The 12015-nt window shown below is 37.6% G+C and overlaps 1 protein-coding gene across 1 annotated transcript in view; it reads left to right on the forward strand.

Moving 5' to 3' along the window:
- The window catches only part of NALCN (sodium leak channel, non-selective), a 222705-nt gene extending 218144 nt beyond the window's left edge, over nt 1-4561 (forward strand). Inside the window, 1 exon segment of the mRNA XM_015818011.1 lies at nt 4368-4561. Within this exon segment, the coding sequence (XP_015673497.1) occupies nt 4368-4561 (194 nt within the window).
- The last annotated feature ends 7454 nt before the right edge of the window (nt 4562-12015 follow it).

Genomic DNA, 12015 nt, shown 5'->3' on the forward strand with positions numbered 1-12015 from the left:
CTGCAGCTCAAGATGGCAGTTCTGACATTCTGCCCCCTTGAAAAAAGGGCTAAACCTAGGGAAAGAAAAGAAACAAAAGAAAGATTAGGATTCTGGTGACGTTTGTCAAGGTATCAGTTATGAAATTTATGGAGCAGGCATGGTGACTACACATGTTGGGTATCAACCCACTCATTTCAGAAGGTGGGAAACATTTCCAGAGGATTAAATATTGAAGTTTACCTCTGTGTGCCCACGAATCAAGGATCTCTTTGACCCCAAAGTGTTGTTCTGGTTCAATAAGTGTAAGGGGTGGGGGCGGCTTGGTTGCAGGATGAAAGGGCGATGTGTTTGCAGATTTTAAAAGGCTGCAGTGGAAAACAGGATGGACGCGTTGAAGGGTGTTTGGTAGCTTTAATTCCACCATCACTGGTTGATGAGTCTAATGATAGGGAAAGGTCCAACATATTTTGGTCTCAGTTTCTTCAAGGATTGTCTGGATTACAGGAATTTTGTGGAAACTTTAAATTCCTTTTGCTGCAATCTCTTTTTGTCAGTGTACTTTTTGTGGGTGTCTCTCGCATTTTCAAGCACCTTGTGGACAACTGGCCATGTGATTTGCAGGGATTTTTCCCATTCAGCTAGCGACGTGCTTTAGAGAGATTGTTGGGTCCTTGCCAGTGGTCACCCAGAATGGCATGAAACAGGTAGTGTATATAAATTGTTATAAGTGACCTCTGCAAAGAGGAGAAAGTCTGACCAATTGTCTTGTTGGTAATTGACATAATAATAAAGATACCCAAGAGCTTTAAAAATTCTTGCCAAAATTGGAAAGTAAATTGGACACACACATACACACCGGTCTGAAATTATTCTGGTCGGAGCTCCATGGAGCTGGTAGATATATTGCACAAAGAATTTTTCTAGGGTCTGTGCCGAAGGGATTTTGGGACAAGCCATGAAGTGATCCTGTTTGGAGAAGAGGTCAGTAAAAAAAACCCATATTACTGTGTTCCCTGAGCTGTCAGGTAGTTCCACAATAAAGTCCATAGAAATCTCCTTCCAAGGAGCCATAGGGTTACCCAGTGCTTTTTTTATTTTTATTTTTTAAAAAAGGTGCCAAAACTCACACATGTCATACAACCCGCCTTGCCTACCCTGAGCGTTCTATGAGAAAAAAGGCCCTGGGGTTACCTATATATTGTAGGAAACCTTGTGGTTTCCTGGGGTGACCCTTCATGAATGCACACACAGGGCAACTGGCGACATAGCTTTTCTCCAAATATAGCAGTGTGAAATATGATGGTCTAAGAGAAAGTAAGTGGCCCAATTTAGCCAAATAGGCCTTGAATTCAACCTTCCCCAGTTCAACACTCTAATTTCATGTTTGGCCACCAGAATTGGCGTCTCACCAAGGTTTTGACAAATCCAAAGTGTCCAGCCATTTTGGAACTGTGGCTATGCTGCAAAACTAAAGTCCTCTAGCTTGTGGGTACATAGAATTTAGACCCACTCCAGGCAAGACCATTATGTAGAGTGAAGTCAGCTTTGTGGCATGCAAACCAATCTCCCTGGTAAGGGACGCTCTTAGCGGTTGAACAAGATTGTCGGTTACCTTGCTCTCAGCTTTGTTTTGTGCCCTGGTGATGGTGGGAGCTGCTGTTTGACTGGAAGGGATGATGGAGTTTACAGTCTCCTCCCTTGTACTGTTATACTGGCATAGCCTTGAGAGTACATCTGCCAGGAAATTATTTCCTCCCGGCAAGTAACACAGGATGAAATTGAACTGATTGAAGTATTGCACTCACCTCACTGGTTTAGGAGACAGTTTTCAGGGAGTCTTCAGTGCTTCCAGATTCTTGTGATCTGTCCAGACCTCGAAAGGAGCCTTATTCCCTTACCTGTCTCCAGGTAAGTAACATCCATTGTACTGTGTAGGCTTCCTTTTCCCATATTGTCCACCCGCACTCTGTGGTAGAGAGTTTCTTGGAGGTATAGGCACATGGTTGTAGGAGTCCTTGTTTGATCTTTTGGAGGAGGACGGCATGCACAGTGACATCACTGGCATCTGCTTGGATGACAAACAGTTTGTCGGGATTGGGGTGTTTAAGGACTGGCTCAGCCGCAAACAGTTGCTGGACCATTTGAGTGGTTGCCCCAGCCTGGATATTTCCCTCTCCTTTGGCTTTGAGTAGATTGGTGATTGGCAGCTTGATCTGTGCAAACGTCAGAATGAACTGCCGGTAGAAGTTAGAGAAACCAACTCTTTGCAGCTCCTTCTGATACAGGGGGCTTTGCAGCTCCTTTGCAGCTCCTTCTGATACAGAGGGCTTCGAGCACAGCTTGTACCTTCTCTGGGTCCATCTCTACCACTTTGTGGGAGATGCAGTATCCCAGGTAACCTAGCAAAGCTACAGCTCAGGATGGCAGTTCTTACATTAATAGCATTTGTGTAGAATCCAGAATTTTAATTCAGTTTGGCCTTTGGTGACACCAGAAGAAAAGAGGAAAATCCTAGCTCTAAGTGCTTGGAAAGAAATCTATTGTTCAGTAAATACTGTACATTTTAAATACAGAATAGGAGGAATGTTCTGTTGAACTGGGATTATGGCAGAATAATGTCTGCCACTCAAACTGTTCAATACTCAAATAATGATTACAATAAATAATTGTTACTCTTAAACAGAAAAACAAGCAATAACATGAACAATGGCAATAGTGAAAGCAACAATAAGTTAAGATCTTGGGGCTATAAACAACTAGGGTTTATAAATTCAGAGAGTTAATATCATAAAAGGCTTATCTTGAAGATCCATGGCTACCATGAGATGCAGTGTTGGGTACCAGCTTGATTGGTTTCAAAAAAGAGTTGGACAAATTCATAGAAGTCATGGGGATCAATGGCTATTAGCCTTGATGGCAAGATGACTGCTTCTGAAGGCTATCTGCTGGGAGACAAATTGACTTCCTTGTGAGGTAGGCTGGCCAACTCTTTTTATAGATTGCTGGACTTGATGGGCCAGAGTCTGATCCAGTAAGGCACTGCTTATGTTTTTATGTACTGATTTAAATGCATAAAGAAATATTCAATAGACTCACAATTAAAGGGAGCAGAACTTCAAACTTGGAATGATTGAAGAAAAATCAACTTATGGTATGCCATTTGTATATACGTTTTTTTTTAGTATATATTTATAATATACATTGGCAAAAGTCCACGTTGTAAGCATTCTCATTTTTGTTACCAATAAGTGTAGTCCTCGTTTAATGATGTTCAGCAACCATTAAAACCAAACTTACAACCGCATTGAACTAGTGGTACTTACAACTGGTAGTTGTAGCTGTCACAGTTCTTCACTATCACATGATCACAATCTAGGCACTCAGCAACTGTCTCATAATTACAAGGTCACATCATCCCATGGTCATGTGATTGCCATTTGTGACTTTCACTGGTGGCTTTCCACAACCAAAGCCTGTGGGTGAGCTGACAGGAGTTCACAAATGAGGTCAAGATATTGCAATTAATGAGAGTGCAAGAATCACTTAACAACAGCAGAACTGCCATCACTAAGCAGCATGGTCATATGATGTCATGCTTTATGACCACGTTGCTTAGCAATGGAAATTCAGGTCCCAACTGCCATCATTACTGAGGAGTTCCTGTACCACTCTTACATTGTGTCCTGTAGATGCTCAGCTTTCTCTGGTAGTTTTTTTTTTCTCCAAGTAAAGCAGTGTGAGATAACAGTCTGAGAGAAAGTAAGTGCCCCAATTTAGCCAAGTAGGACTTGAATTCAACCTTCCCAGTCCTGGTTCAATACTCTAATCACTACTGCACTAAATAGGCTGGACATGGGCTTATTCAAATTTTGTTTCCAATTGTTAATAATTTTGTTTTATATATGAAAACTTTCAGTTATATATAAAAAGGGTTTCACTATTGTAGAAAACAAATGTGAAAATACAATGCAGTTCTATAGCTTATCTGCTTAATTCCAGCAGCTGGCAAGATATAGTACCATCAGTACAGAGTAGTTCAGAGAGATAGAATTACATCCTTGGAGATCTCTGTGTAGATTTATCTCTAGAAATGTTTTGTCCTCAATAGAGGAGAAAGCGTGGTAACAAGGGATACATAATGGAAGCCTTAAGTTCATGAGATCAAAAGCTGCTAATTTCTCTCACCAAAGAAAATAATCCGTGGAGTTAACATTGTGTTTCCTCTTGTTGGTGTTACTGGATAATTAATTTTTTTTAAAAAAATATTTTCATTAGGCTTCAGAGGTAGCAAATATTTTGCCACAAATCCACTTTTCATCATACTAGAATTGCTTAGCATGATGATGATTTGTTTGCAGTGAATGTTTTTCTCTTTAATTCCCTAGCCCCAAAACCAATAAGCCATTCAGTGTCTTCAGTCAATATAAGAATTGGTGGTCGGACAACTATGAAATCTGTTGTGTGCAAAATGAATCCTATGTCAGACATGGCTTCATGTGGATCAGAAGTTAAGAAGTGGTGGACAAGGCAACTTACTGTAGAGAGTGACGAGAGTGGAGAAGACCTGCTTGAGATCTGATTGGGAAAAGATTCCTCTCAAAGACATACTTATGCAACGCCTGTGAAGGAATATCAACTCTGGACATTGCTACTTTTTAATAACAGTTCTAATTGACTGTTTATATCAAGATAAGCCTTGGAACTCATTGTCCTTCAACTTGGCAAGATTTACTACTTAATGTTTATTTTGAACATCCAGGATTGTTAATATAATGAGCAACACAAATGTTCAGAAGAAGTAGAGGACTTTTGGACTTGTTCCCATAAATCATGAGAAATGCTTCAGGCTCTCAGGCTGGGCTTCCTACTTTTCAGCAGACGTTCAATATTGCTGCTCAGCCAATATTTGAAATTTCAGGTTTCTCTGAAAGTATATTGTTGCTTGTTAAAATTTGGGAAACAACAACAAAGGACTAATAGTAAAATATGACATGTCATTATGTGTACCAGGTTGATATTCTATTTTAATAGTATGGGTAAGTTATGAGGACACAACATTTTATTTAGAGACACTGAGACACAATTGTTGTGGAAGTAAAAGCACCCCAAAGAGAATATTGGTATGGACATGCTGCTAATGTTTCACATCACTTGAATATTTTTATTTAGGTCAGAGTAGATGACTTCTTTCAAGCTAAGACACATGTTGAACGGTTGGGTTGGACTGTAATCGCAAAAACATAAGCCAAGACAAAAACTAAGATACTTTTAATTTGATTATATTTATTTTAGTTAAATTAATTCCTATTACATATGGTTAATAGGATTACTCTGTATGTATTTTATAATTTTCCCTTCTTTCAAGTTAAATATTGCAGTTTTGGTAGCAATTTGGGGAAAGTTTCTGAGGACACCATGCAATACACTGACCTCAGGTTGTGCTTCTCTTATTGAGATAAATACTATTCCTAGATTAATTCATAGGTACCCTTGACTATCTACTTCACTTGATCATTGAAAGTTCCCATTGGACAAATGCAAGTTCTTTTTGTACATTTGAAAGACATATTAATTTTCAAACAATATTTCATGTATTTGATTTGTGTCAAAGTTTACATACCAGAGGTAGTGTGTCATATTTTCTCTGAAATTGTCAGGACTTCCTTTGCCCTAAAATAATTATTTAAACAAAACAGCAACAATGTTGATTTTTTTTTTTCTACAGTATTCTACCCATCAATATTAGTGTTGTTTAATGATCTGTGGGAATTAATTCAGAATGAGGTAGTTACTTATTTTCCATTTTTACAATATATTTTAATATGCAAGCACAATGTGGTTAATTTAAAAAATAGGGTTTCATTGTTCATTTTTATAATGTGCTTATTTGAAGTACACTGATATCTTATCAATGCACCTGTTTAATTAGTTCCCTGCTTTTTCATCTCTGTTAATAACTATCATCTATTAAAAATGAAACAGAAAAATAACCAGTGTAGATGTAACTACTTAATTACATTCTGTACATACATACATACATACATACATACATACATACATACATACATACAGATAAGTTCATACTTGATATTGGGAATAAGACTCATGGCAAGCCTAGAAAAACATCCTACTCATGGAAATCTGATTTTGTGCTTCATTGTCCTTGTTATCCTTGTTAGAAATGAACATGTTTTTAGCAGAAATTATTTCTAACTCACTATTTAAAAGTCATTATATCATTATATATAAGTATACATTATATACTTAGTCATTAAGTATTAGATGAGATTAACAGCTAAAGTATGCTCGTGTAAGTAATCTATTTTCTAGTCATGCTTGAAATATCTTTTTTTTAAAAACAATACTTTGATATCAATCACTATTAAGGTAAGTATGAAATAATACATTAAGAAAAGAAAATAGTTGACAATTCTAAGATTCTATTCATAAAAATTCTAATTCCAGATATTTAGTGAATGGCAGCAAATAAGCATTTAGGAGCCCACAATTATGAATCTTCATTATGCATCTAAGCATCATAGAAAAATGAGTCCGACACATGGGCATTAGGGAAATTTAAAGATTATGAAGGCTGGAGAGAAACTTGGCTCTAACCACTGCTCTGCTACAACTACTCAATTATAGGTTATAAAAGTGAAAATCCACCTACTGACAGTGATCATTATCTCTCATCGCAAGAGTAAGGACAAATAGACTATCTTCCTAATTTTAGTTTCGTATTGGCCAGAGTAATGAAGAGTGTGTCTTTACTACCTCTGAAGTGCTTTTACCTTCATCACAATCACTCGTTCAAAACTTGAACCAGGTGGTTTTTAAATACAAAATGGAAGATTTTCTTCAATTAGCCTATGAAGGATAAAGTTTGGCAGGTATCATAACTGATCAGTATATGAGATCAGTTAATGGTTCCTCCAGAAAATGTGACCTTCTTTTGTATGTCTTTGCATTGTATTTTAATGGTGTGCAAAATATTTTATATTTAAAGCTTTCATGTATAAAATTTCACAAAATGTCCTGTTCTGAGTGTAACATTGCTGTTTCAAATATGAAACAATCTGTTCTGAGCATTTTGGAATTTTTTTTTTTGAGCTATAAACAAGCATTCTGAGCATTTTGAATGTTTGTTTCCAATCCATAGATGAATGTCATATGTAGTATGACCAAACAACAGCCATGTTACTATTTCTAAATGTTTGGGGAGGAAGAAACAGGATTCTGATGCCTACACATAGACAATAGAGTTTGCAGGATTTTGTATCTGCTTCCCAACTGTGGCATCTTTGGGGCGAGATATTTGCCACTACCATCATTTCCTATGGAAAATATGTTGCACTACTATGATGAGTTTAGCTTGAAATCACCAGAAACATAAGATTTCACCTTAAAAAAAACTAAAATTGTATATTGTCCATGTTCTCCAAGAGCCTTATGGACATAAAAGTCCCAGCAAAACTAACAATCTCGTGTTAGGTTGATGCACGGTTTTGTTCTTAATGCAGGTTTTATTTTAACCAAGATATGTATCCACAGACTTGTATTGCATTTTATTATTCTTGGTCACAGATTATTGTCTTTATGTAGTTGTCTGTGTGTACATTTTGCTGTTTAGATTTAACATTTACATTGAAACTTCCTATAATGTTACTAAACCTGTGCATTTTGTTGTTTAAACTAGATTGCATCAAAAACCTTCAGAAAATTATCATTCCTACTATTGTCAAGGATAGTTATTTGTCTTTTCTTTTATGTCTACTTTAACTTAATATTTTTTAGAAATAAAAAACAAAAAACTGGAGATTTATAAAATATACTGTGCTAAATTACAGAAACTTTCCTAGTTATTATTACAACAAATATTCTTTTTAAACCTCTGGCAAATATCCTTTGACATATAATGTCAATAAAAGGCAGTTGCTTTCAGCGGTTGGCTGCTTTGAATTTCATTCTCAGTGGTTTTGATACATTATTTGATACAATATCTATATTTATTTTAAACATTTTGGATACTTCTCAACCAAGTAACTGTAGTAGTTCAGAATAGCTTAAAAGATAAAGAGTAGATTTTAGATTGCACCAAGAGGGGAACAATTTCAAGATCACATAAAGAGATAATACCATTTTATACTGGACTGGTGAGACCACACTTCAAATACTTCCTCCAGTTCTGGTCACTATGATACAAAACAGATGTTGAGATTCTAGAAAGAATGCAAAAAAACCAACAAAGATGATAAAGGGTCTGGAGGCTAAACCATAGGATGAATGATTGAGGGAACTAGGTATATCTGGTCCAGCAAAGAGAAGGATTAGGGGTGATATGATAGCAGTCTTCCAGTACTTGAAGAGTAACAGAAGAGGAGTAACAGCCTATTCTCCAGAGCAACTGAGGGCAGGACAGTTAGAAACAGATGGAAGATCATTAAAGAAAGATCCAACTTAGAACTAAGAAATTTCCTGACAGTGAGAACAATTAATCAGTGGAACTGCTTACTTCCGGAAGTTGGTACTCCATCACTGGAGATTTTCAAGAAGAGACTGGACAGCCATTTGTCAGGATTTGACGCCTGAGTAGGAAGTTGGACTAGAAGACCTCCAAGGTCCCTTCCAATCCTATTATTCTATGTAGAAATAATTGGAATTTATTTAATTTTGAAAAGTGTAAGAAAAAAACTAGCAAACACTAAAACATCTATCAGGTTTCTGTTACAGGAAAAGTTGTGAATATTCACTTACTTCAAGGCAGAAGTCTTTACAGTATATAATTTGATTCTATAAGGTTTTCTACTAAAAATCCTATAGATTGGAACTTGTGGTTTTATTCCAAGTGATTTGACCCATGTGCAGCCCAGTTGGTTTTATTTCTTTATATGCAACTATGTATAGTCTCTCAAAACCTTGTACAGTATGTGAGCTGAATCAAGCAGTAGAAACGTAAAAGTATGTTACAGTATTTACTATTCCAGGTTTACATTGATAAGAAAAACTGCAAATGTTCTTGTGGGCCATCATTTCACCTTGCTCTGAGCCATCCTCCCATCTTTTTTGAGTTCTCACCTCTTTATTAGCCTCCTCCTGAACATTTCCAGGGTATCTTCATCTGGTACCAGTTGGTTGCCATTACCTCATTGTAGCAGCACCAAATTTCAAACAGGGACATATGAGCTATGCCTAACCAAGAACCTAAGAATATAATCAACAATGATCTAAGAATCAGGCAAACAGTATATGATAAGGGGTCTGGAGACATAGTATAGTTCTGTTGCTTATGTTTTTATTGCTAGACTTTTCAATCCCTGTTTCTTAAAGAAGACCTGGCTTTTGCATCAGCTGAAGAATACAAGGAAGAAAATCAACTGTTACGGCCGGTTTTATACTCTGCACTGCAAACCATCTGGCCCCATCTGCCACAGTGCAGAGGAGACTATTCTAAAGTACAGCAGGTTGAGAAGCAAAAAGGGAGAAATTAGACAGCACCTTTGTGGACAAAGCTGCATTTGCCATCTGCCAGACATCACTACAGTGCTCTGGAGATCTCTCTGCCTGCCCGGCTGGCTCCTAAGTTGGCAGCTGGACATGCTGTGTCTTTTAATTCTTCCCCGATCATCATTCGTGCTTCTAGGCCAGAATAATCATGCTGATCTGCCATTTACGTTCAGCCAGATATTGGTTTCTCATGGAGTTTTAGAAGTACTAATAAACTATTAAGAAACCCTTTGGCGTAATTCCTTGGCTTAAGAATCACTATATAACTGGCAGGAAATATGTTTAATTTTTTCCCAGCAAAATACTGGTAGCTGGAATTCAGTCAGTCTTTTTCTTAATCTGAAGAACTTTCCTGACTTTTAAGGGAGGATGATGCATTACCAAGTTTTGTATTTGAAAACAATCCCCCCCCTAAACCCCAGTAACATTTCTAAGGCTGTAGCGACATGTTGTAGATCAAGCTACTGCTGTGTAGATGAGCTTCCATACATACCGGGAGTATTCTGTGGGTGAGTTGATACTTTATGCTACGTCTTGATTCCTTCAGCAGGATCTACTGAATGAACAGCCACAATTGCCTGGCTTTATATCCTGTGCTAACACTCCAGAAGAGAGATTCAAGATCCAGATGGATCTTGACAGATTTGAACACTGGGCCCTATCTAACAAAATGAAATTCAATGTAGAGAACAATAAGGCTTTACACTTAGGCAAGAAAAATCAAATGTTCAGCTACAGATTAGGTGAAACCTGGCTCAATAGCAGTAACAGTGAGAGGGATCTTGGGGTCTACTGGACAATTACTTAAATGTGAGCCAGCAGAGTACGGCAGCAGCCAAAAAAGCCAATGCAATCAATCCTAGGTTGTATTAACAGAGGGATAGAATCAAGATCATGTGAATTATTAGTACTGCTTTATAAAGTCTTAGGAAGACCATACTTAGAATACTGCATCCAGTTTTGGACACCATGTTATAAAAAAGATATAGAGACTGGAAAGAGTGCAGAAAAGAGCAACAAATATGATTAGGGGTTGGAAGCTAAAACAGGAATTTGGTTTGCCTAGTCTAGTGAAAAGAAGGACTTGGGGAGATATGATAGCAGTGTTCCAATATCTGAGGTGCTGCCACAAAGAAGTGGGTGGTCAACCTAGTTTCCAAAGCACCAGAAGGCAAGACAAGAAACAATGGATGGAAACTAATCAAGGAGAAAAGCAGTCTAGAACTAAGGAGAAATTTCCTAACAGAACAATTAAATCAGTGGATTGGCTTCCCTTCAGAAGTTGTGGATGTTCCATTACTGGAGGCTTTTAAGAGATTGGACGGCCACTTGTCTGGAATGGTATAGAAGCTTCTGCCTGAGCAAGGGTTTGGACTAGAAGACCCTCAATGTCCCTTCCAACTTTGTTATTCTGTTATTCTTTTCTGTTCTGCTAAGCCATATTTAATAAACCACAGGGTTTAGAAAAAGCTATATTTTCACTTAATACAGTTGATTAACTCAGTCAGTGATGGCACCATCCAAGCCATTACTTGAAAGTTCATCATTATACCAAATATCACAAGATTTCATACCATTACCCATCACCTACATCTATAAAAAATAGTTTGCACTTTCTAACATGAAGTCGATGTACTGAAGGATGTTCATATCTGAGAGACAGTCAGTTTGTTGCTATGGGTATCTCCATAAACTCCCTTAGATCTTCTCTAATTGGGGTTTCCTCCTCCACAATGCCAAATTTCCACTTTATTTCTGACTGAGCTTTGGCATACTTGAAATTACAGCTCAGCTAACTGAACTATTTGAGATATTTCAACTCCATAAAGTTTATGGATGGGTTCTTTGCATATTTTCTTATCTCAACCCATTCTTCCCTTATCCTGGACTGAACCTGTACTAGGGGCTTTCAAAGAGAAAGATGGCTTGACGGCTTGGTGGCCTTTCAGCTCCTTCCTCATAGGAATTATAAGAATTTTATTTGATTGATTGATTGATTTGCAGATTGCCAGACAAATGAATGCAACTGTAGGAGATATCTGTAAGTTATTTATTTTTTGCTTTTCCTTGGCATGAGGTGGAGTGGAAAAGATGGTGTATTATTGTTGTGTTCCTGCAAACTCCATGGGCAGGAATTTCTGAGATTTCTCATGGTTTCTGAGACTGTAATGGTGGAGTTCATCTTCAAACTCCATTTGAGGGACTAGGGATTAAAAATGATAGCAATATTCAAGAGTCATGTATTGATATATTGTACTTCCAGATTTATAGATTTTAGCTGTTTTGTAAGGATCTTTCATCTTTTAAACACTAGAGGGCCAGCATTCCCTTTACAATAAATTCCTTCAGAAAGGAATTGGACATGAGAACATTTCTCTCTCTCTCTCTCTCTCTCTCTCTCTCTCTCTCTCTCTCTCTCTCTCTCTCTCTTCCCCTCCCTCCCTCTCTCTCCCTCTCCCTCCCTCCCTCCCTCTCTCTCTCTCTCTGTGTGTGTGTGTGTGTGTGTGTGTTTCTGTCTCTGTCTCTGTC

Source organism: Protobothrops mucrosquamatus, unplaced genomic scaffold (genome assembly GCF_001527695.2).
Source record: "Protobothrops mucrosquamatus isolate PMUCROS unplaced genomic scaffold, P.Mucros_1.0 scaffold664, whole genome shotgun sequence".
NCBI lineage: Eukaryota > Metazoa > Chordata > Lepidosauria > Squamata > Viperidae > Protobothrops > Protobothrops mucrosquamatus.